Source organism: Falco biarmicus, chromosome 9 (assembly GCF_023638135.1).
Source record: "Falco biarmicus isolate bFalBia1 chromosome 9, bFalBia1.pri, whole genome shotgun sequence".
NCBI classification, from domain to species: domain Eukaryota; kingdom Metazoa; phylum Chordata; class Aves; order Falconiformes; family Falconidae; genus Falco; species Falco biarmicus.
Window position 1 is genome coordinate 34,549,744 of NC_079296.1, and position 27,328 is coordinate 34,577,071.

Consider the following 27,328-nt stretch of genomic DNA (forward strand, 5'->3'; position numbering starts at 1 on the left):
GACTTAGAAATACCTTCCAATAAAAGGTTTTTTTAAGAAAAGTGGAATGGGGACTTTTCCAGAATTTTACCTGGACAGTGCTTTCACCTGTCAAATCTGAAAAAAGTGAAATGCATTTGACTAGATAAAGTACATATCTACAATATACCTGCCCACATAACTGATCTTTAGGAGGTGAGAAGGAAGACTGCTTTTTTAATAGCACTGAGAAAGATGCATATATCTGAGTAACACAAAACCTTGACTGCATTGGTTCTTGTTGAAGAACAAAAAGGTGTAAGTAGCAGCAAAGTCACTTTGTTTCAAGATCGAAGGACGTTACCATAGTGATACACATGTTTTACCTATACAAACCTTTCTAAGATAAAGGAAAGCTTGTTGCAGATGACAGTTATACTTGCTCAAGACCCATATAACAGATACTTCAAGTGTCTAACCATGTATCATAATAGCCCATTTTCTTAAACTTTCACAGGAAACTCACCCCATCTGGTCTGCCATCCGAGGCTGTAACAATCAGAATATAGCGATCAGTGCTTTCTCTGTCCAAGGGCTTTCCTAAGGCTAGCAGTCCAGAACTAGTAATAAAACAAAAACATAAAATGTTATCACAATGGTTTTAAAATACCTACAAGGACCTTTGTTCCACTACTTTGCATTACACAACTGTTTCCCTTTGAGCAAGTTAATACGTTTTTAGACTTTATTACAACTGAAAGCATGCTTTGGGAAGGTAAAGGCTAATAAAAATGATGAGCCGATTTCTAATGCTTTCTGCTTTGATACATGTATAAATTGGGATTAAAATATCAACCTAGTGATCTACAGGATTCTATAAAAGATAGACTTACACTGAACACGTGACCCTAATTTGTTAGAAAGCTGCACTGCTGTAATAAAGGAGAAGAGAGAATCACAAGCAGTCTATTAATCACAGAGGAGTCCCGATACCAAACAGGATTGCAGCAGTGAACTTTGAGAGTACAACATGCATAGTCTTAAGTATGAGTCTCCTCAAAGTTTTATAGGGATAGGTTACTAAACTGCGCATCGTGTAATTTCAATAAAAGTGCTGCAATAAGCTAATGCCTTTTCAGCGCAAGCACAGATATACCGCATTTCCTAATAATAAAGCATTAATATAGGCAACAAATAAATGTTGTGGAAAATTAATCAGGATATTGTGATTATTGATGCCCACTTTAAAAAGTTGATGAATGAAGGGCTATTAAGCAGCTGCTTACAGAAAGAATAAAACAAATACAATGTTACAAAAATCCTCTTTGAAAGCATTACAAATTCCTGTAATAGCTGACAAATAAAATAATTAGAACTTTTTCTTTAGGATTATTTCATTTCCTTATGCGGAAGTCTGGAAGCCACCTGGAGGTGTGCTATAGCAACACAGCAACAAGATCCCACCTTGGACTCATTAATTTTACATTAGGAAGCATTAGAAAAGTACTGTTGAGTCGACAATCCTAGGCAAGCTAAACTCTGCTTACCTGAACTGGTACAATATTGCTGTGACCAGCCCTAAAGCTCTGCATTTCATTTATAGGATTTTGGCATCTACTGGAACCTGGTCATGTATGTAACAAATTGACACCTCTTAAACACCACCCAATCCATAGGCTATTCAAGAAATATGCACCAACAAACATGGATCCAGGATGACATTTATCCTCTTGTTGCATGGCTAAGCAGCTTCTCCCATGAAACTCCACCAAACATGTTATGGTCAGCTTGCAACATTTCAGGAAAAGTGTAACAGCATGTAATTTTGCAGCCAAAATCCACACGAGCTACCATCTTGGCATGCTGTGACTTTTCACGTGTTACTCCATTTTTAATTGGCATATCAGACACAAGGATTTGTCAGACACAGCTATAAATTTTACTGTTTGAACCTACGTTTTACATTCATGACCTAGAACCTAAACACTCACTTCTTCAAAAAAAGATTTTATGAAAACAACAACAAAAAAAAAGCCAAAGCCAAAATAAAAGTCCCACTAAACTATGAGATCTCATTAGCTGTACTTCTTCAGAACGCTTGGATGTATATAATCTATAACTAGTGATGTTTTTTCCCTAGACTATAAATTTCTGTAGAGCTTCTGCTGTAACTTCATACTCTCGGAGAAGACCTCAGAAACTGGTTCCAGGCCAAGACTTTTTCCAGTGTTGTTTTCAGCAGAGACAAATACCAACACTTACTGGCAAGCTGTTACTGCAAGCAGTTTCTTCAAATAAATACTACAGAAATAGGTGAAAACCGTGAGTGGGAGCATAATTCTCCTGTAGGACTGAAAGCTTGGTAGACAAAACAATATTCAAACTCAGCAATCAAAGAAAAGAATATTTCTGGAGATGCTACATGCAATGTCCCACTGTTACACAACTATAACCTAGGCACGTTTCATGTCCGGCTTCCTCAAAAAAAGGAAAAGCTAGCAACTTCTTTGTACCTAAAAAACCTTCTGGAGGTTGGTAAAAAACAATGGGACACACACGTGTTGTGTATAGTTTTGTAACCCAGTGAATATGGAGCTGACATGTCCTGTCCTAAGCCACAAGTGCTCTGCCAAGCTACAACAGGGCCTCAGGACCTGCCACACTTCTTTGCACGGACTTGCCTCAGCCTGCTCCAAGGTTGATTTTAGCTTTAAACAGCAGTTCTCTAATGAGCAGGTACCCGATACGAATACAGTTTTAGCTTTTGCTTCCTTCTCTACAATTTTGTAGTGTGGTGCCTATCTTTATATATACATATATTTTTTAACGAAGAGGTAGCTATAACTTGGTTATTGTGCAGAGTGAACTACGTGTGCAGCAGTACAGGCACAGCCTCTAGCATAGCGAATATTCAGGCACAGGATGACACCAGAGGGCCTAGGCTACAAACACTTCACCATTGGCCTACCATTTTTAAAGAAACACAACCTTAGGAGCTGCCCAAAACCAGTCTGGGGTCACAAAGAAAAATAAACAAGTATCCATTTATGCAAAGCACCCCACATGCAGTAAGTTCAGATGTAAAATAGACTTGCACACAGACAGGAAGAAAAAAAGCACGGTACAGAGTGTGTCAGATGTAAATATGACTCAAGATGGACCCTAGAGTGAGGAGAATGAAACCTTCAGTATCATACTGCTCCTCCCAGGGCAGGACTTCAGGTGCTGAAGACTCAGCACAGACCCTTGCTCCAGAGAAAATTATTGCCCTGAATGACCCCAAAAGGAAAGTGAAAGGGTTAAGCACAACACCAGAGCAAGGGACAGACCCTAGAATGTTTATGCATACATTTATATATGTTTTTACATAAACCATATATATAGTATACAGTGATATAAATGTAGCTATATATATGGCTATAGTGATATATATTGATAGTGATATTAAAATACATGTGTATGTATACATATGTATGATTATACATATATAAATGTTAAAATTACACATATACATAAAATAATTTGCATTACACATATTTTATATTTACATAACACACACATACTAAAACATACCTATATTTGCTATTTTAGTTGTTTGCATTAGTGTCATAACAGGACTATTAAGTCTTTTGATTAGACTATTAATAATTAGAGTAACAGTAAAATCTTAGCATTGCCTACATACATGACCCACAAGAAGGCAATGAGTGTAGAAGTGGTAGGGTTTCTAGCAACCTATCCTGTAATTTGTGTGAGACAAATTAATAACACTGCTTATCTCACTGTAGACTCATATACTCTCTTCTGCTAAGGAATATACAGCTGAGCTCAATTAATATTTTTGTTGTATTACTAAAGACCATTCAACTTCTAAACTAACCGTTTTGTAGTTTATAAATAGCAGACAGTGAAACAGTAGTGACACTCCTGAGAAAGGCATTAGTTTCCTTTGAGCTGTAGGAAAGTCAGATGTATTATTAACTGACGGGAAATGCTAAACCATGCTCTGTATTTTAGTAATTCTCTTATTTCCAAGTGTTTCTGCAAATCAATTAGCTATCATAATAGATCATCTATATTTTCCAGCATTTGTTCAAGACACTGCAATGAAATACAAACAGAAGAATTTTTTAGGAAAGGGACAGTGAATAGAACATAATACTTACATAGTAAAGTATTATTTCACACACACAAAAATCAAAGTGGAGCTAAGAACAAATTATTGACAACAAATACTGCTTTACTAACACTGACCTTTAGCCATATGTATCCATTTAATTTCTCCAATATTTTCAGACTATCATATTGCCTTTTTTATCTCTTCCTTCCTACTGCTTGAACACTCACAATCTACAGTCTCCATTTCAGTACATGAACATCATTCAAGAGACAGACTAATTTATAAAAACTACTGTCTTTTACTCAAGGATTCAGAGGTACTTACATTCATTTAATACCCCAGGTTTTAATCATCACCTTCCCTGGGGAACACAAGAAGGTACTGAATTACTACCGATTGTGCTCAGGTACTGCCAAAGAAGAAAGAACAAAACCATCTCACATCCTCAAATAGAGAATAAAAGAGATCTAGCAGGTAGATGTAAAACTGGTAATTTTCAGTACTCGTGTCACACAGGGATTAACTGATAGGCTCCAGGATGCAAGAAAATAATCCAGATGAGAAAAAGGAAAAGAATCATGTTAATGGCCTCTGCCTTAGCCTTAAAGTATCTAAAAATGTATTTATGAAACATTGAGATAAATTACTGCAGCCTTAACATGCCACTCACATTAACTATATGCTTTGTTTAACAGTAATCCTACCTTAATTTCTTATCGAGACATTTCAACATCTAGAAAAAAAACACGTGCAAAAGGCTGAAAAAAACTTTGCACAATTTCCAAGAAAACAGATGCAAGGAGAGCAGGAAGGAGAAAACACTTCAAAGAGCTCTTCTTGTTACTAAGAGGCAACAGATCAAAAAAAGACAAACACTAGCCTAAGTTTGTGCTGAAACTCTTAATGAGGTGTGATGTTCAGACCCATGAGGGGGGGACATGAGGCTGGCGTGTGTGTGTTGGGGGGTGTCAGGCTGCCCGTGATGGGCCCTAGGGGCTGGGTGGGATCAAGGAGGGTTCCCAGCCACCCCTGACAGGCCCTGGAAGGTGACACCTGCAACTGCTGCAAGACTGCTTGTGAACGCACAGGGGTGGTGCTGTGCCTGCAGCCTTCAGAGAAGGCACCAGATTTCTTAATTGTTTTCAGACCGAATTCACAGCTGTGAATTCACCTGCCACCTTTAACATCTTGACTTCTGAGTATTGCCACCCTTTTTACATCCAAAGCTGGACAATACAGAAACTGCCTAGGATCTGACTTTGAGAATACCTTCACACCACAGGTTTGGCAGGCCAGGAGTTGTCCTGAATTTGCACGCATTTTTAAGTTTCTTTGGCATGGAGAACTTTCAAGATTTTTATGGTGGGATGTGAACAGTGCTGTGATAAGCACGAACTACACAAAACAATTACCTACTGAGTAGCCCCCTTTTCAGAGGTTCTCTCACATAGCCAGGCACACTCTTCATTATTCAACTTCCAAAGGTCACAGAGTAGGTCAGACCGACCAAACTTCTCTGTGTTAAGGGGAGGATTGCTAGCATTGCTTGTGCAGAAAACCCTGCAAATCCACGCTGTTCTGGAGCTATGAGGAGCTATGACTCCCAACACTTCCTCTGAGCTGGTAAACAAAGCACACCTTCCCTGATTTGCACGGAAAACTCCAGCACTAAGCAATGAATAAAAACAGCAGCCCAACACAATTTCCTGGTCTTGCCAGCTCAGTGGAACAGTCTCCTCTCTCTAAACTGTCCCTTTCCTTGCATAACAAGTCTTTATTATTAAAGGGCCCATCAATCCTGGTGGATAACATCAGCAGCATCTCTTGGGATTGTCAAGGCTTTTTTCATATTGTTTCCTAAGTGATTTTATTCTCCATATATGGGAGATTCATCACAGTGAGTGATCTAAAGCTTACTCAGAACATACAGCCCTGTTTCTGTACAATCTGTCCCACGCACCAAATTAGAACAATTTTTTGCAATTACACCTGCACCAACAACAAATAAGACCCAAGTTACTTTTGTACCATCACCTACCACAGGGAGTCAGCTCACCACCCTCCCTCCTTCCTATGAAGAGAAAAGATACTTTGGAGTGTAAATAATAGCTGCTTGGGTAAAGTAAACAAGGGGGTGATGAGACAGGCACAGACCTAACTGGTGCTTATAATTTCATAATGTACCCTTGGTTTCTAACTCTATTTAAGTTGGTATTCAATTAAAGGAAAAGATGTTTTAAAATAATGCTCAACAGACTTTCCACTACAGACTAAAACACTTGAAGGCAGGAAACTAAAGCAAAAATTGTCCCTGCCATTAGTCAGGAGCTGACAAGTATAACGTTTTTAATTAATCTCTGGTCACTCTTTTAAATAGCATGTTTCCACCTCAGTGAGTTTCACCTACTAAAGTGTTTAAAATAAATAAATATTCATTTGTGAAAAACTCCAGAGTACAGTATCATTCACAGAGCTCTCATTAACATCTAAGAGCCAATCTATGGAACAGCTGAATATGTCTGATTACAAGTCTTTGGTTTTGCTCTCAGCCCACATATTCACTTGACTGAAAAGTTACAAGTCTGTTTTCTCAGGGTTTTCCACTTACCTTTGAGAGAGATTAAAAACTTGTTGAGGATCTCCATTCTGAATGAGGTATCTTATAGGGTCACCCTCTCTATCAAAAGCCTTTAGGAAAAAAGGGGATAAAATTAAGTCAGTTATGAAGCTTTCTTTTCTTTCCTTCACTTGACAAAATGGAAAATTAACTCCATAAGTTTTATTGAAGTTATCTACAGGAACGACATCAATCTCTCTATTTCTAAGGCAAGAGTGGTAATTACAGATGTTCTACTTAAGATAAAGCTGTAGCACATCAGAATTCTTATGCTACAGAGAAACGACAATACCCTGAATACAGACTTTCAAATTGCTACTACATATATACACACAGCATCACAAGTATGAAATTCAGGCTTTATTCAAGTACTTTTATTTTTGTGCAGCTATAGACTGATTAGACTGAACTTCTTGTTTCCTTTGTTCCTATTCTTCATTTCCACTTCTTATCCTGTTTCTTCTTTCTGTTAGTTTACCAGAACCTCATTCCTTTCCCTGATGCTCCACTGAGCAGCGTAGACACTGCAGCATTCACCCTCCACAATAATTTGCTTTAGGGAGGATGAAGATCAGGATAAGATCTTCAAAAAGAGCTAATAAAGGCATCAAAACAAATATATTCTACCTACTATATGACAAAAATGCTTTTCAGAAGTTAGGTAAAAAACTTTCGAAGTTAAGCTTTGGCTACGTTATTTCCAAAAATGGCCATAAATATGCCATGTAATTGTTACTTTTTTTTGTCAGATGTACACACATCTTTTCCCTCAAAAGAGTGTAAAGTGTTTTTCAGAGAAAATATCGTCTACCGAACTGTCTCCCAAACTGTCTCACGGTTACAACAATTTAGCATTCAAAATCCAAAGTGATTAAGCACATTATCACGGGGGGAAAAAAAAAAGAAAAGATACTGCTATGAAAATTGTAAGGCAGCCAACCAACAAGATCAAAGAAAGGCAGGATTTACTAGGAGACAGGTGAAAATAAAAAAGAAGATAAGGAAAGAGTATTTCTGTTTCACATTTTTCAAGAACCATCCTTTTTCTTATCTATTCCCTATAAGCGTTTGCTGGAGACTACAGTCAAGGACTGGTTATCTTTAGACTGACCACCTAAAAAGCAGTTCTTAAAAAATAAAGTGAAAAAAGAAACAGCAACACCACCCCCTGCCAAATTAAGAACAGAAGCACAAACTATTCCAGTGTGCAGACAGAACAGGGAATCTAGTAAGAAACCAACTTGCCTTAACCAAAGGAAGCATACAGAAACTATGGCTAAGATGATGGGGACTTGTATAAAGAAAAAGCAAGCACAACTATATGAGGACAAAGTCAGAAGAAGTTGAGGTAAAACTGTAATAGAAGCAAAAAAGAATACAAAGAGGGACAAAGAAATGTTTAAATTAAAAAGGAAACTTGCGGAGCGTGGTACCTTGCCACCGTATAAAAGCAGAAAAGATGATGCTGAGAATGTCAAAGAGCTAACTAACAGTTCTTGTATTTCAGCTTCAATCAAGCAGCAAACAAAATTAACTGTGGCAACAAAGGGGTAAATTCTCAGAAGAGAGCTGGGAAAGAATAAGGCAAAGAATATGTACATAAATAGAGCACCTTTAAATCATCTGCTGAAATTAAAGCCTGATGAAATTCATTGTAATGTATAAAACCACTGACTAAAGCAAACTCAAAGCCATTAGCACTTTTCTTTGAAAACTCACAGAGGACAAACATGCTGAAGGGCAAACAAAAGGTACATCTTTCACAGAGGAATGAGCCAGGAAATCACAGACCAGACAGGTAGAGCTCAGTTGCCAGAAAACCACAAATAATCAGATTATTTGTAAGTACCTGTGATGACAATATGGAGATGGATAACACAAAGCTAAATTTCTCAAAAACAAAGTATGCCAAAGCAATCTAATCTTCTTTTACAACAGGACAACAGGTCTTGTAAATAGGGAAAAAGCTGTGTGTGTAATAATGTATCTTAGCCATAGTAAGGCTTTCACACTGCTTTATGTGACATTTTCACAAACAAGTTTAGACAACATGGTCTCCAAATGGAAGACAGGATTAAGCAAGAAAAAACCGGACCATAAAAATCAAGGTCAGACAGCAGTGGATAGCATTTTGTATTGACTAAATTCTGTAAAGGTGTGTATGTTTCTTCCAATACCAATCAATATTTTCATTAACAACATCAGTGACAGAACAGGAAATTTGTTTACAAAATCCATGGATGGCACCGAGTGACAGGAAGTGCCAGCACATTAGAGGGTATGAGCATTCTGCAGATATTCTTATGTGGAACATACGAACAGTCAGGAACTGACTCAGTAAAGACAAGTCAAAAAGTGTTAGCCAAGAACACAAAACTACAGAAATACTGGATGCAGAAAATATGACTAGTTGGCACCTCTGAGTATCATAGATCATAAACCACCAGGAACACACTGTTGGTTCTATCTTTAGAGCTCCTTCGTATTCTTTTTACTTCATCTGCAAGGGAATCCTGTCCTCACTGCACATTTAAGGCTATCTCAGAGGTTTGTTTATGGTCTATATTAATTCATAACAAGTCAGGTGACTTTCAAAAAGACCAAAAATAAAAGACTTGTCTAGTTCATTTCATTTTCTCCTTATGTCCAAAGAAAATGTACTTTTAAATCAACATACTTTAAAAATCATGGGGGAAAGTTTATCATTATTTTTAAAAACTTCTGTTTTCTTTAAAGCGAAAGAACAGCAAGTTATTATGCACTTAAAAAAAACACTGAAGACTTGTACATGAGAAGAGAGCAATCTATACCTATTGCTTTCCAGATCAATTGCATATAGTGACTTAAAAAATTGTGCACAATGATTTCATGTTGCTTCCTTGTTCAGCACACAACTGGACCATAACAGTCCTATTCATTTTGCAGACTCCCAGAAAGTTTACAGTGTTTGTATATTATAATGAATAATGGCTGGCAAAACATGAAGCAATAAACACCTCCCAGGCATGCAATAAACTCTTGAGGTTTATTTACAAATTAATACTGTGGAGACCATTTAATATTGCATTACTTAATCTCAAATGTTCTAAATTAAAACACCAGTCACAATCAACTGGGTACATTATAAAATAAATACTAGTGTAAGAAAAAATATCTTTCCATCATCTGTATAAAAAAACTTTAACAGAAAAGGAGAAAGTAATTTTTATTTTTAGAACATGTATTTTAAAGTAAAACAGGCAAAATTAAAACAGCTGTATTTGCATTGTTATTGGCACTGATAATTTGCAGATCTTTAGCTATGATAACTTGGAAATATTTCAAAAAGCTTGCTCATTCTCTCCCAGTTTTTGTAATCCTCAGGCTGCATGCAACACTACCAAAAGATTTTTGAGAGAGTTACAGAAACATAACCTCTTAACCCTACTGCATCAACCAAAACATACATTAAGTCCAAAAAACATAATGTATCAATAAGACTACTCATGAAATGAAAAATCAGCATGAAAATTTACAGATGAAAACACTTGTTAAATATTTGAGGTCTGGTAATATTCCATATTACCTATGGAATACAGGCAACACCTTAAGGTATTGTTAAAATTCCACAAAAACCCCAAGATAACTAATTGGTAACTTTCTGTTTGCCTGGAAAAGACAGCACAAGATTTCACAAGCTTAAATAATCAGTTTATGAATGTTTAAAATGTCCTGGCCAATTCTGCACAGGGAATGAAAAAAGATGGAAGACAGAAATATACTCCACACAATAAAAGTCCTTTAATACAGATGGGCATATTAATGCAGAATGAGGCAGTTGTACTTGCACTATAAAGACAATGCATCTGCATTTCAGGCCCAGGACCACTGGCCTACAAGAGATACAGTCTTTGACTAATCCTGAAGAGATGAAGCCATGCATCTTTGTGATTTAACAAGTAATTATTTTTCATAAACAGGAAGTGCCTAGCTGAATTAAGTAATGCATAGCATATTGGTAATGCAACATAAATCTACATTGCAGTAACTAAGTAGAAGACAACATTTTCTGTGCATTTCCTAAGCTCTTAAAACTAACTGATGCATTTCACTCTCCTAAACACAGTAACTCATAATTTCTGGGGATCCTGGGCATGTAGCAAGAGAATGCCCACTGCTATATCACCAGAATTCTCACTAGCATCCAGGCTAGGAGCAGAGTAGCTTACATGACAATTTTGCATCTCCTTTGCCCTGCCTGCCACAAGCTGGCTCTCCTGGATTTACTCAGCACGCTTTACCAAGGATCATTTGAAAAGCAAAACAAATTCTAGGTAAAATGCTTGGGGTTTAGTGCAACACTAAAGCAGACAGACTATTCCAACAATGAGGTTCACTTTCTAACCACATTTAAATTGCATAAAATCCTTAAATACTAAAACTTGCTAATAGTTTTTCTGCCTCCATGGATCACTCAGCCCTTCAGCCATATATTCCAGCACCTGTCAAGTAAACACAACTGTTTTGGTTTCTCAGCATGCTCCTGGTTCCTGTTACTCTTTGGGGTTTCCAGAACCAAGCATCTTCCCACCAGTGAGGAGAAGGCTCTGAACAGCATGGCTCTTCAATTCTGAGCTCACTGCAGGCATTAAAGACATGCCAGAAGTTAATTTTCAGCACTGAGCTAAATGAGTCATTCTCCCTCAGCGCAGTTGGCTGTATCAGCTCAACCATCTATAATAATCTTCATCTTTCATCAGCAAATGATTTTAATTGAAACTTACCCATTCACCTGCATCAATGACTCAATTAGATTTCCTTTATTTCACACACTTCAATTTGGATTATTTTTTTTCCCATGTGTTTACTAAATGGGCGAAACACACAGAGCCACACACTTCAGCTAGTATGAGCTGACATAATTCCACGGAGTACAATCGACTTCAATAGAACACTGACTGAAAGCAGGTAAGGCTGTTGCTGTCTATGGTTTCTGTTTACTTCAGACATCTCCAGTCTTCTTCCTTTGAATGGCTTTATATGAAGTCTGAATCATGCTATAATGTTCACAGGAACCATGCTCAGAAGAGTGTGCTATACTGAGTTTATTGCTTTAGACTCAAAGCCATAATATTAAGCTTCTGATCCCCCAGAAGATCAACTACAACCTAAAGAGTTGTAATTTATCTACATATTTTGCACAGCTGGCCTTCAAGATGTAGACAGAACACAATGCAGCAAAAGCTTAGGGGACAGTAAGTAAGCTAGGAGAAAGCTGATACATTAACCATGCAGCAGCACGCAGAGAAGCAAGCTGGGTCTGCGAACTGTGTCATGCAGCATTATTTATAAGCAATACTGGACGAAGACGCTTTCACTGCTTCCACTTGCAGAGCTCTGTCAGGCAGTCAGTTAGTACAGGGACCTCTACTTTTTGTTAGACTGGTAACAGTAATAGCTGCATACACCAAGGGGAGTAATTAATCTTCAGATGCTTTTCAAAAATTACAGGCTAAAGATGGCTGAGGGCCAAAAACCTTGCTGAAATTCCACATGAATTAGGTGCGGAAGGTCTTAAGCTCCTCTGATTTGCTGGCAAACATATATAGAGAGATTTTAACATAACAAATCACAAGCCTTTCAAGTTTTAAGCTATTAATGGAATTTTTTTCTTATATACTTCAGTCCCACATGCAACCTATAGAACCTTCTAGCACATTTAACACAAAAAAGAAGTTACAAAAATATCAAAGTAAGCACTTTTCCTATATGGTCCATGTAAAAGGGGCTATTTATTACAATTAAATAATTTTCAGCCCCTATAAACAGTCCTTGCCACTGTATGCAAGGACTGGCTTCTGCATGGCATGGGCACAGAGGGAATGTAGTAAAGGCTTACAGGGAAGCATCTGTACCTGCAGGTTTAACAAAATGGCTCCAACTCTCATGGCCTCGCTGACTTCAAGGCTGTACATCAGCTGGGGAAAACGGGGAGGGCTCTGGTTGTTGGGTGGAAGGACCTCAATGTAAACAGTAGCAATAGAGCTCCTGCAATGCAAGGAATAAAAAAAAAAAAAAAAAAAAAAAAAAGTCAGAGCTAGTCAAAATCAATAAATCAAGAAACACAATGCAACCAACAACATCTATTGTATACACTCCATGTTCTCTAGGCTCTAACAACCTCCCCTTGCTCCTTTAAAAGCTTCAGGACATGTTTTTCATTCTGCATCAAAAATAAAGCAGCCTGCCATGTTAACAGAAGAAAAGCTAAATAATTTTCTTAAACATAGTGCAAGTGTTCTTTGAAAAATAAAGCAGTAAGGTACCAGTGCACATTCCACACAAGAAGAAGACTCATGACAAATTCTGATGGTAACTTCTCCTGCCATGCACAATATCCACCCTGGAGTATCCCTGCTGTCATTCAGTTTGCTACCTTTCTTTGGAAGAGAGGTAACAGAAAACGCTGATAGAGAGGATAATGCTGGGAAAAGACTGATGTACACAGCTTTGTAATAGGCTGCATCAATACTGTGGTTCACACAAATAAACCCAAGCCCATTTCAGACCAGTGAGCCATGGCAATACAGCATACTACAAAACCCACACCAAGGAAAAACCTGGCAAACCCTTCAACTGTACTGAACCCCTAACCTGTATACACCGCAAACGGCATTCCAGTTTTCAAGCTGAAGGATCTTCTGGAACATTTGACACTCACTACAGACCATGTAAAGACCATGCTGTAGGGACACTTGCTATTTAACTGCTCCAAATTGAGAAAGGGAGCCAAAAGTCTCCCTGAAGTTGAATGAGACTTAAAATCTGCTTTAATGGGACCCTTCTCTTGCATCTTTGCTCAGCTATCCCACCTGCCTTCTCTCTTGTATGTTAGAACAGTTCCCCTGCCCCAGAACAAGACCCTGACGCGAGCAAATGTTACACTGCAGGTGCAGATTTCCTCTGCATAAGCCCTTTGACAAAGCTGGTAAATCTCAGGCTTTAGGGCTGCAAGAAAGAAATCACTTCAGGACAAATGGATTTGTCCCAGTTTTGTGCCTGTGCCCCACCGCCCACCCCTTCTTCTTTTTTGGAGGGTGGGGGGAGGGAAGGGAGAAAAGCAAAACACACGCACACTGAGCTGCTTCTTGCAGGGCTAGCACGTTCAGGGCATTTTTAGAGACTCCTACCAGAAAACACCAACAGCTTCTGTGTTAACTGATAAGAGTTTATTTAACACCAAAACGACACATCACCAATGATATTTTTCATTAGCTGTCCAGGATTCTGATGCACGCCCAGTCACCGCTGCATGACAGGTGCCTCCCACCGCTCTTTGCCAGCAGGTGTTATAACTGCGCACCACGAACGGCAGCTGGGCAGACCATCGCTGCAAGACCACGACAGAGAGCTACGCTTTAGAGGCTGTGTCACACAGCATGCCGGCCATGCTCCAGATAACCAGCTATGAACAGCCCTGTCTCGAAAGCCCAATCCCATCTGTAGGTAACTGCCACAGAACGAGCTCTGTCTCTAGGGGCACGTCCACCAGACACAGCCTGCGCCCCGCAGCCACCAGGAAGGGATTGAATCCAGCCTGCTGCGCCCCACCGCTCAGCTCGGCCACACCTTTTGGCCAGCTTGGAGCCTCCACACTGCGAGAGCCATTTGCTGCCGCCTGCTCTGAATAGGAAACAGGCTCCTCAGTTGTGCTGTGGGGTGTGGGTTCCAGGGGCTGGCAGCTGAGGCTGAGGGTCCCCGTGGGGGGAGCTGGGGCTGCCTGGGGCAGGCACAGCCGGTTCCAGCCGCCCCGCAGCCGGGCACAGCAGCCAGGCCTCTCAGCCTCAATGGGTTTAAGAAAGGGGCAAACAGGAGGAGGATGAGGGAAAAATGTGTGAGGAACAGCGCTGCAAGCACCGAGGCGGGAGGAGGTGCTCCAGGCACCAGAGCAGACCCCCCGCAGCCCACAGGGAGATGTCAGTGGGGCAGGAAGGAATGGCGGAGGGGCTGCTACGGACTGACTGTGACCCCCATTTCCCACCCCTGCACCCCTCAGAGGCAGAGGAGCTGGGAAAGAAGTGAAGTTGAGCCTGGAAAAAAGGGGAGCTGGTGGAAATTGTTTTAGTTTCTTGATTTCTCGCTATCTAAACCCATTTTAACTACCAATCAGATAATATTCCACAGGTCAGTCTGTTTTGCCTGTGACAGTAATTAGTAAGTGATCTCCACCCACAAGCTTCCTCACCTTATTTTCTCCCCAGTCCTGTTGAGGAGGGAGAGGGAGAGAGCAGCTGGGTGGGTATCCAGCAGGTGCCCAAGGTCAACCCACCACCTGTTTCTTAACAATATACACAACTTGACTCTAACGAGCCTTAAATGCTCAACTTCCCCATCGCTAGCTATATCACGGCAGCCTAGCGAACACCCATCTGTGCCCCAAACCCCTGGCTATCAGCTAGTCCAGGGCAACCCTGAGATTCCCACAGACAGCAATGCTGTGGACACTGGCTTGCCTCCCCTGCATCTCTCTGGAGCAAGTGCCGGATTCATGTACATCTACAAATACAGGACATAAGGATCCTGCTGCTTTGAACATAATGGCGAGGTCCTTATTTGATTTAATCAGACTTCAAACAAATGCAGAACTTGCACTAAAACGCATCAGTGAATGATAAAGCTTTCCCATCTGTCATCTCCTTGGGCATTAAAAGAGATGAATTTGAAGATTACGGACTCAATGAAAACAAACAAAACTAGTGTAATCAAGGGAAGATGGACAATTACAACTAAAGTCCATCATTAAGTGTTGATTACCTACTTATAAACTACAGTCATTTTCCTGACATCTTCCTATTTTAAAATACTCCCTCATATCCCACTAATCTTTTTGAATTGATGTTCCACACTTACATTGTTGGAGTAAAAAAAATACAATCACCAAATGCTTAACAACAGACACAACGAATTAGCAGACAAAGTATCACTTGAGCACTGGGGCTGCATATTTTCTTGGGATAGCTGCTGTCTGTGTATGATGTATCCATCCAAATAGATGAGGTTTAGTGTACATTTTTCTTCCACTGCTGAATAATTAATAAAATATATTGTTTTGTGTATTTTTTTTCCTGATTCTGCTACATCTTAATAATACCCAAGCTGGCTTATTGTCTATCAAACTCTAAAAATATGTTTTCCGTTCACCACAATTTTCTTCAATTTTCAGCAATTTTTCTTCAAATCTTTAAGATAAGCTCAGAGAACTAAAGCAGTAGTAGTCTGCAAATTAAAAGCACTATATTATCAAACAGCTTTTTTTTTTCCCCCAAACTATTTTTGATAAGAGCTTTGCAATTTTTACCCATGCATTTTGTGTGTGTTAGGTACAGCCCATTTAAGCAGCTGGCAAAATCTACTTTGTCATGGGCAGGAAGACAGGTGAGCTTTCCAACTACTCCAGCTGGTGTTTTAATGCTGCAGGGACAGGTGAACACAGTAAGAACAGAACAGAGCTCAGGAACTGAACAGTGCTCACAAATTCACACAAGCATAGAAATATGGCTTTTATGCTACTCCAGCTAAATGGTAATGCTAGGAAAGCATGGTCAACAAGCCACTGAGACTACGTCCCTGTCTCTGCCTTAATTCCACATGCTTTCCACGCACAACTATATTATATAATGTATAATGACTATATTTATATACATATGGACAAACATATCTTTAGACAAACAATCTCTGCATACGCAAGAGAAAGAGAAAGCATACTATTCCAGTGCATGCAATAATAATCTTATGATCAGGTAGTTTCTAGATAGGGCTTGATCTGGCAGCTCACTTATCACTAAGTGACTTGTTTCTGCTGTACAGGAATCTGAGGTCAATGGCAGAAGGATAAAGGTCTGAAACATAACTGTTTGATTTTAAAAATGTTCCTCTCATTTTCTTTATTAGTAGAAACTGCTAATCACTATATGCTTAACTATAGCTTCAGTTCTAAAAAGCTAAACTTCATCTTTAAAATTTAATACTTTGTATAAACTTAAAATACTTAAAGTACTGAAGTGTACTTAAATATACTTCAATAACTTATGTTAATGATGCTTGCTATAGATAGAAACTTTAATAATATGCCAAAAAAATCCTGGTTTATGCAGTCATCCACCAAGAATTTAATGTGTCATAATATGCAAAAAAACTACACAGAATGCATTTCAATTTAAATTTCTGCTCACAAAGGCTACAGGGCTACAGTTCCTAAGCCAGGTTTAGTAGGTGGGTCTTGCTTTGCACATAAGCAAGGGGTAACTGAAACCCAGTCAGTTTTCACATGACTACAGTTAAACTGGTATGTCCTGCAGCAGAATCCAGAACTGGGAAAAAATGCTTAATATTTGAAACTAGATCAAAATCCTTCATTTATTTTTTTTACAGGGCACACACCTTACCACCTGCACAGATATGTAATGTCTGGCTAGACCTAGCCCATTCCTAGTAGTCTCAAATACTGGTTACTGCCTCCAGCAAGGCAATGCAAACCACCTAACACACGTGACAACTTTGCATTAGAAGGAGCAAGAAGTTCATATAACCCCAACTAAGAGATGCCAACCACCTCACAGCTGAAAGAAAGGAACTAAGGAGATGCAAAAGGACAGTTTTGAAGACCTCAGGGCTGTAGCTCACATGAGCTGTCCCTGGCTTTTCTCTGTGTAAAATGGCAAGAGGCTGCTTCAAGCACCACCAGCTCATGTCTGTTTTTTCAGCCTTACAGAAAGAATCTAAAGAAGCCAGTGAAATCTTTTAATCTCAATGTCTCTTACCAGACAGTAAGAGTTGTCCATGTTCTTTCTCCATGTCACCTCACTGAAGTTCTAGTGGCCCTCCCTCCTGATTTTTTAAACCTTCACAGACACAGAAAAAACAGCCCTGGGCCTTAAATATACCTCGGGTCAAGGCCAGGCTGGCCCCCCACCCCCCCCCCACCCCCCCCCAGCTATGGGAATACTGCCTAGATGGAGGATGGAGTGGGTTTTTTTGAACACACATTAGAAGCTATGTAGCAAGTTACATGCTGTAATTCCATAAAGGGGAGACAAGCAGAAACAACAAGCAAGGGGAGCTTTTCCACTTTTGAAGATTATTGCAATAAAGACATTTTCAGAGGAAGCACATGCTCCCAACGTAAGAGGAAGCACATGCTCCCAACATACATCATCAGAAGTATGCATTTGTAGACAACAAAGATTTCTCAAACACAAAAGGATAGCAATCAATGTAGGGGCTACTGTTGCTGGGACCACACTGCTGAAGCTCTCCAATGTGGCATTATTGACTTTTGTCCTCCACTTTAATCCTATGCTAGTACTACGCAAAAGTAACTACATAATAGTCCACAATCTTCTCCTCAGCATCAGCACTACTACCAGCCAACCTAAGAGGGCTTATCAAGAGAGCAAGAAAGAAAGAAAGAAGAAGAAAATTCAACCAGAAGACCGTGTTACCAGATACTAGTTTTATGAACAAACTAACAATCTATCAATCTGAATAATTCCATGATTGGAAAATGTAATTGTAATATAGGTGCACATTATGAGCAGCTTTCTTGGAGACATGACAGAAGCAGCAGTTCCTGAAGAAAAAGGAATTTCACAAAAGTGAAATTCCACTTCTGTGTTCTTTCCTTCTTAACATTCCCCATTTAAGGAAAAGAGAAAAGGTTGTGGGAGATTCAAATGCTAGAAAGTACTGTTTCTCTCTGTCATCCTCTTTGGACAATGAGGCTGTCACATTATCAACACCAGGCCCAAAATGTGAGAGCCATTTTTATGCACCCCCTCCTATACCTTCATGAAATGACATTTGTGGGCAATTGCCACCATATGCAGAACACAAACTCAAAAGAAGCAGGTAGGTGGGACTCAATACTTCCCCCCCACCCACCCAACATGAGAGCATCCTATTCTAACCATACTAAATTTGCAGGCTGCTCTTCTTTATCAGCTGGTGGAGAACCGAAATAATTCTGTTGGTGAGAATTTAGGTCTTAGTGCGGGTACGGCTCACCGCTGGGACAGCTTGTCAAGTACGTCTGCATCATGCCAAGTCTGGATGACCTTGCACACCCTATACCTGCAGAGGTCTTCAGCTCAGCAACCAGACTGTTTCTGATCCTTTCTGCATCACAGCAACATGCATTCTGAACAAAAGGCATCTCCTTTCTCATTTCTTCCTTACAGCTCTTCAATTTCTCTTAACAAAGGGGCATGCATAATGACAGCACAATATGTACTCTATTTTAAAAATAGACCATTACAAGCAAATGAAACAATGAAAACTGTGTACTGTAAGGAAAATATAAAATAATGAACAAAAAGTGAAAGGGTTCTAACATGACACTTTTCCAAAATGAGATCCTTACACCAAACAGAACACATTGAATTGTATTCCAGTGCAGAGTTATAGACATAAGGGTGTCCCACACTTCTTAAGCGCCACTAAGCACTAATTAAAAAAATAGTTTCATTATAAGATTTTTTACCTTCTCTGCGCAGGAGGAGCACTATCAGATGCTTTGACAGTGAGAGCATAGGATCGCCCCACTGACAATACAACTGCTGGAGCAATGGTGATAAGGCCTGTTCGGTCATTGATGATGAAGTCTCCCTGATCCCCAGCCAAAATTTCATACACTATCTGTCCATTGGGTCCCTCGTCTGCATCTACAGCGGTGAGCTGCAATTCAAAACCAGAATGTCAGCATGCATGGTTCAGTGTTGTAGCTTAACAGTTTTTTGTAAGGCAACTTGGTAGGGGTAGAGGAAGTACAGGGAAACTTGAACACCTGTAACATATGCAGTAATTTCTAATTACTGTACAACAAGGATACAATTTAAATGAAGGATAATAGGCGTAAAAGCATCATGAAGCAGAGAAAAACTGCTTACCTAAGATTGTAAGCGACTTATTTTAAGATATGAATTGATAAAACTAATTAAGACCAAGTTTACTCTGTGGACTGGAATTTATAATACTGCTGGGGGGAGGGGGAGGGTAATACTTACTGTATTGTAAATTTAACAAAAGAATCATATTTAATTACTGAATGTCCCCATCCCTCTCTATACTCTTCAAAGTGACAGTCTTTTTACTGCCTGAAATTCTAATACTCAGGTCTTGCATTACACACCCTTGTGGTGTAGAACTGAAGAACAATCTCTGTGTTACATTGTGTGTACATAAAGGAAGGTGAGTGGAAGGGAAATGGCAGCTGCTCCCATATGGGTACACATGTAGGAAACACACCCATGCACATCACACATGTGGAAAGCCCATGTCACATGGCAACATGACACCACCTACCTGAAGCTGTGCTTGTATCAGCCATTTCACATTCCCATGATAAATGCAACTGAGCATGTACTTCTGTACTTTGTTGTTTCTACGCTATCTCTTTACTGGGACTGTGATTGCTCTCGCATGCAGTGTTTCTTCTATATGTAGGATTTTGATTCTGGGAAAATTCTAAAGCCTAATATTTTAGACCCAAATTATAATGATGAACATAATGAAACAGGGGGTTTCTTATCTTGCCCCTGGGAATGGCAATGGGTTTATCACACTTCTGTAGCATGCCATGCTAAATCAAACATTTATACATACAGACAGAAATACAGCTCAGTAAACATATTTGCTTCCTTTTTGCCAAGTGTCAAGTACCAGTGACTCTGACTGCCATGCCATAAAGCAAGTAACTAGCAATCTGAGATTTCATATCAGACCCCTGCTGTAACAGTCAGAAAAATATGCATCCATGCCTCAGACACTCCAGGTGACAGCCCATGTTCTGGCTAAGCCCCTTCCCCTCTCCTCTTCTTTTACACATATATAGAATAACAGAAGTTATTCTACATATGACCTATAATCACACAGCAAACAGCTCACAGTGCCTGCCACTTGACTTGTATTACTATAATTAAAATTACATCTTAATTATCACCATATTCACAGTGTTCTGTTACATTTAGGGTTGAGTCACCAAAGTACTACCGAACTACACCAGTACCTCTGGACTAAGGCAGATTTCTTTTTCACATAGGGAATATTTTGCTGATACACACACTGGTGTCTCATTTGGCTCTTAATTTTGTGGACTATATATTACCTCAAACAGCACACGGGATGACATAAAGCAGTATGAGCAGTACTTGAACACCTAGGAGGCCACAGCCGCAGCAGTGGAGTGGAAACGACGGGGAAAAATGGCACAATGGGCTCCTGCTGTTTCCAGCTGCAGCCAAGCAGTCTGAGGTGGGAAATGGCAAGGGGAGCAAGGAGTTACTGCAGAGACCACTCACCCCCACCCCCACCCCCCGGGATGTACAAAGTAAAAAGAAATCCCAGCCTCAGAAATTATTCCCTCTAGAGGTCCTACAGTGAGGATGAAAAAAGAATAAACACACAGCTTCTTGAAAGGTCCCTGCTGGCCCGCCTGCTTTGGCTTTCTTGACACAAACACTTATGCCAGTGGGCAACACTGCACGTAGGATTGTAAGTCCAGGATTCAAGAGTAACATGTGATGACACAAAACCTCAGCAATGACTGCAAAGTCAACTGTAGGATCAACAGACATCATCTTAGCCAGAGCCAGCCAACACATCACGCTAAATATCTGCCTGCTGGAAATACTCTCCTCATCCCTGGGGGCTCTCAAAGTTGACAGCATTGCAGACACGTAGAGGAACTCACTGAAGTCTCTGCTACATTAGAATATAATGTAACCTATCAATCAATATATAGCACCACGCTCAGCCTTCAGCAGGTTACAGCCCTTCAGAGCACTACCTACAACTGACAAACCACCTTTGCCCCAGGATAGCTAAAGAACTGGAAGAGCAGAAATGAAACCTTGCAATTGGAACAAGAAGGAGATGAAGAATAAAACCCAAAACTGTAATACTCAAGTTAATCACATTTGCATACAACATTAAACACCAAGGGGAGTATGTGAAAAATGCAGGGATCTAGCTGCTTTACAGGATAATCTTGATTCTTTATGCACATAGGCTCAGTGAAATATTTTATGTAAAAAGTCAAAAACTTGCTCTAAACCAAGAGCTAAGCCCACAATAGCTTTAAACCTAATAAATTAACTGAAATGCTAAAAGGTAAGTGATTTAGGTATATTAACAAAAGTGAGGTTACCTTCTTTGTTAGGAGTGCAAAGTATTAGTGCTGTTTAGGGACTGAGCTGCTTCATGGAAAACCAACCATTTTTAACATGGAATAGGTTGTACACAGTATTCACCAACTGAAAAGCATGTTAGTTACTTTTCTCCTGAAGTAATCAGTGTTTTCCCTCTTTCACATACAGCACAGTGATCCAAAGCAAATTTCTAACACAGAAGTATTTATCTAAACTCATTTTATTTAAATTTCTTTGTCATAGATGCCTCTTTCCAACAATGCAAATTGATCACACCTGTACTAGAATGAGCAAACCTTAATTCACCCTCTTATAGTATTTAGATACATACTGTATATTGAATGCAGGATAATCACTTGAAGTACCTCAAAAAAATGATGAAACAGAGATCATGTCCTCTTAGATGTTTAAAACACAAATTAATATCCATATGATATTTTTTGAGAACATGTCTACCTCACTCTATATTTTCTTTTGAAATTCTGACAAAGTTACCCAATGAAGACTGCACTTTCAGAATGTGCTTTGCATTCCATCCATATGATGTCCTGATATATCAATATATCAGCTTGCAATGGTAGGTCTCAACGCACCAAAATTTGGCATATAAAACAGCCTCTCTGCATGCTCCTAGGGTTCAGAGCCTAAACCTCTCTCAAGCTCCATTTCTTTAATCAGTTGTTTTATAGTTTCTATACACAACTGGTTGTGTTCATTAACCTCACAAAGAGTAACTGTCAAACTAAGTGGCACAGTTAAGAAAAGTGCTGTAATAACCTTCTTTACTGAACTTCAAAACTAATATATACAAAGACATAAATAAAGGCTTTATGCAAAATACAAGGTCCCAAATATTTAATACCAGAATTTGGAACAAGGCCAGTTTTTACTGTGACAACATGAAAAAGGAAATTAATTGACTACACAAGTACATAGATTAATAAGGCTAATTAAACTTATAAATACTGAATGCTTGAAAAGATAAGTGATTTGAATAACATTTTTGGGGCAAAACCAGGAATTAAACCCAGAATTAAACAGAATTAAAGTTTAACAGCTGCCATAATGCATGAACCCAGAAATTCAGTCTCCAGCTGCCCCAGACCGATAGAGCTTCTAGTTAACAAGATTTGAGAAACACGGTCTAAAATATACAGAAAGGAATAGAAAACAAGATTTATTTTACTTTCCTAAGGAACTTTTTGCATCCAGCAGTATCAACTCCATTATATTAACATTTAATGTATTGAAAGTTTTGCAAAGTAGATGCATATTCTGCTGCAGCGAGAAGTGATTTTCTTGGAAAGAAAAGGAGACTTACAGTGATGGCCTTACAGCTTACAAAGACGCATTCTTGGTCAGTATATAAGCTCTGTTCAGACTCATTTTATACTTCGAGGAAACTGGGCTTAAACATCTGACCTGCAGGCTTTCCACAGCAAAGCTGTTAGTGACCTTGCCCTAAACAGATTATGTGATTACCAACCTTTCCAGTAGCCCTCCGTTTTTCAGCAAATTAAACATTCAGCAAATTTGGTCTGAGTCGTACTGACCTACAGCGAATCCTGCAGAAACCCTGAGTCACGCTGGTTCACCTCCCAGTGGTTGCCATTGAAATAAGTGTTCCAGTCTAGCAAGTGCAAGCTCCAGAGCCACATTCTGTATGCACTCACGTCATATTAACAGCGTTAAAGAAACAGTACAGTTGCTCTCCAGAGCAGCACACCCATGAAAAATGCAACCTCCTCATCCTCCTAGGGCTTAGCAGCGCAACTTAGCCATTAGTTGCACTAGGAAAAACAGTGATGGGTTTATGTATGTCAGGGGCAACCAGGATTGCGATGGAGATACTCCTGAATTTCAGTCACCAAAATGTAACACTAACAGAGTAGGTCAAAATAATTTTTCACTATCTTCTTCAGACATTTCATTAAGTCTCTATCCATTATTCTCACTTGAGTATATAGGTACATTTAGTGAGAAATGCAAACATAACCCAGTTGTTGATTTCTGTTTCAGCTAATAATGTTTACTTTGTAGATGGAAATGAATATGCTGATGGACTGAAGAAAAAGGGTGGCATATATCTACATAAATAAAACCTTAAATGTGGTTTGGAGATGACTATTACAAAGGTATCCTCCGAATTGTTCTGTGGCTTTATAACAAAATGCATATTTAAGAGTTGTAAACCATGAGCACATGCCAAGCTGCAAACTCCCAAACATATCTCTAATACATAATTTAGTATGTGCCCATATGCAAGAATGGCTTGAGTCACATGTGTGTATATGCAGAGAATGGAAAAGAAACTGTTCAAAAGAGACAAAGTGATCCAGCACTGAGAAGCCACATTTGAGGTAATGGCAAAAGAGTCCCAGAGGAGGCATTTATTTAATGGCTCTGAATAACATTTGTCCCAACCTACAACTGAAAGCACCAGTACTGCTAAAGACTAATTCTACTGTGAGCAAGAGATAAATGATAGAAACTTTACTGCTTGCAGGTTTACCATGTTTTATCTTTCCGCTTTCATTTCTGACCTCCACCATGATGGCTGTTTATGTTGTGATGTGTGAAGTTAAGTGGTCTGTGTAACCAGACACAGGGGCAGGATCTCCAAATTAACTTGCACTGGTGATCTTAGGCAAAATTGTTTCAGCTCGCACAGGGTGAACAGGTAATGCACTGAAGTATAGCTCATTATACATTTTCAATCACAAAGTTATTTAATTGTTCTTGTAAGAGCCCTGGAACATGGGTCATATGACTGCAACAGGAAATTAGGTAGAAATTAAGTTACACAGATTAATTAAAATAGGTTATTTTGTTTTCACAAATTTAAAGTGGAGTAAGACCAGCATATATTTCTTAAGGTCAGTTCATGAGTTTTTCTGTAAGGAGAACATAAACAAAAATCTCTTCATGGGCCAAGGAAGTCTTTGATCTTCAGGCAAATCTACGCAAAGATTTAGGTGGATAATGTTTTTTGCCAACCTCTGTCCCTTCTCAGCTCTCATTTTCTTGCTCAGTATTCCCTGTCCCTGCATAGTTTATGCTGTATATAGAAATGAGAGCTATCTAAAGAAACAGAGAAGATTTAAATTACTTATGTAAAATATTATTGCATTAATTCTGCATACTCCAACCACTAATGTGTAACTAGTTTAAATATGTGAATCACAGGAAGAAACTACTAACAGAAAAGTGGCAAACAGGACAGCAAAACTATAATAATATAAAACCAGATAAACTTAAGTACTTTAATAGGTTTAATATTAATCAGTTTTTTATTAATTATAATTTACACATTTAACTGTTTTAAATGACAGATTTCTCAAACAGCTGTGTTCTCTCTCAGAGAGCACAATAAAATACCTATAAAAGCAGAAGGAAAAATCAGACAAGAAATTCTCAAGCTGAAAGGGACAGAATATACAGACATTTAAACTTAACTGAGAAAATACCATCCTCAACCAAGGCCTCAAAATCTCACAAGTACTCAAAGTAGATAGCTGCGATAAAAACTTCCCAAATTAATTCTGTTTTCACACCCCAATGGTACTGCCATAGCCCCTGTCCAAGAAGTCAGGGAGCAGATATTTCATGCCCCGTTCTGTATCCTCAGAAAGTGGGAGGAGGTCATTCCTATAAAGGGGACAAGCTCCTCTATCATGATATCTACCAAGTTTCTGAAAAATTCCCAAGCAGCCATGCAAAGCTGCAACTAACACGTATAACTGGAAGGCAAAAGGTGTATTGCCCACCATGACCAGGCCTCCCAGGAGAAACCAATGCAACTGAGTAGCACACAAATTTGTTTCCCCTGTTTTACTCAACCCTCTTAAAGGCAGCAAGGGAAAGGGGAAGAGGGAAATGCCTTGCTCTAACCACCTGGGGGCCAGGGGAAAATGAGAAAACAAAAATTTAATTTCACAATTAATGAAATTTTTTCCTATTATTTGTGGTTATTTTCAAGCAGAGCCTAAGGATTTTTAAATTTACTTTTTTTAAGATTGTACCAGACAGCAAACATAATCTAAACTATTAAGTAATACATTTTGGGGTTTTTTTTAGGAGCAAAATCAAAACAATTTCCCACAAAATGGAACAAGCAAGTAAGTACAAACTGGGGTTATTTGTACATTTTCATGCAACTGCACTCAGAAAAAAAAAAGCTAAAATCTTTATACCTTATTACTCTCAGGATAATAAAAGCAAAGCAGCAACTACATGAGAGCACTTATACTGCTATACAAGAAATTCACAATTATTTAGAAAGATGACATGCTTCATAAAAGAAATAGTTTCTTGATCACCTCTGAAAATAAGTCTGAATAGAGAGATAAGTGCAAGCCAGTGGTTATGTGTAAATGATTATGAGATTGTACAGATTCACTGAGGTCAGTGTTCTTTTTCTAACCCACTTTCTCTGATTACAGAAAGTGTTTTTTAAAGACTAATCTTATCTGACCTGGGTCATTTTCCTCTGGGAAATACCACAGCTGATTGTCACCTCACAGCAGACTCACAAATGATTCTTAAACCAATGATATAGATAGCATTACAGGATGAGTTTACAACTACATACAGAGAACAAGCTAGGTATATCATCAAAATCACATTTAAAAAAAAAAAAAAAAAAAAAAAAAAGGTCTGCTTTCCATTTGAGAAGATTTTTATAAAGCAGAAATAAACCATGATCAGGCAGCACATACCTACATTCCTGGCCTAAGGAAACACACAGGTATTCGTGGCACCACAGACTTGGTGACTAATTGTAACACCACAAGACAAATCCCATTTCTCACACTCCTATAACACTGAATGAAAGACTCTGTGCCAGCAAACCAGGCAAAATAACAATGTGACAACTTCCTAAATACCCCAGCGACCTAAAATCTTTATTACTGGCATTATCAGAGTATGCAGAAATCTTAAGATGACTCTTAGCTTTTTTTATGCCCGTTAGTTTATACACTCAGATCATCTGGCAATGTAAAATTAGCTGAAAAACCACCCCTCTCCCTGAAAATCCAGTTTTCTACCCACCACCTCTGGCCACATTATAAATCTCACATAATCAGAAAGCAACCACGTGTTGACCTTGCAGACAGAAGTGTGGAGGAAGGAAAATCTCACTCTCAGAACTCTTAAATTTTCCAAAATAATTTTCATTTTTAGCAAAGGCAAGTTTAAGGCCTCGAATTCCTCACTACTCATTTCCAACTTCACAATGTCATTCTAATAGAGATCTGTTCCAGATCGACTTCAGGCATTAGCTAACTTTAAATACTCTGCACAATATTTGCATCTAAACTTTTCTTCTTCCCATTTCTGCCCTTATGCTTTTTTGTCATTGCAACATTTCTAATCTGCACTGATCTGATCAATACTCTTTATACAAGCAGTTACACAGCATCAGTGTGAGAAGGCAAAAGGTAACTGCTG

The 27,328-nt window shown here is 39.0% G+C and overlaps 1 protein-coding gene across 8 annotated transcripts in view; it reads right to left on the reverse strand.

Annotated features, from left to right (window-relative positions):
* PCDH15 (protocadherin related 15) overlaps nt 1-27,328 on the reverse strand; it is a 443,438-nt gene that overhangs the window by 156,463 nt on the left and 259,647 nt on the right. For all 8 annotated transcript variants that reach the window (XM_056352005.1, XM_056352006.1, XM_056352009.1 and 5 more), the window contains 4 exons: nt 19,213-19,406; nt 12,590-12,722; nt 6,687-6,766; nt 485-578 (listed from right to left, as the gene is read on the reverse strand). In XM_056352005.1, the coding sequence (XP_056207980.1) occupies nt 485-578; nt 6,687-6,766; nt 12,590-12,722; nt 19,213-19,406 (501 nt within the window). The remainder of the gene's footprint in view (nt 1-484; nt 579-6,686; nt 6,767-12,589; nt 12,723-19,212; nt 19,407-27,328) is intronic.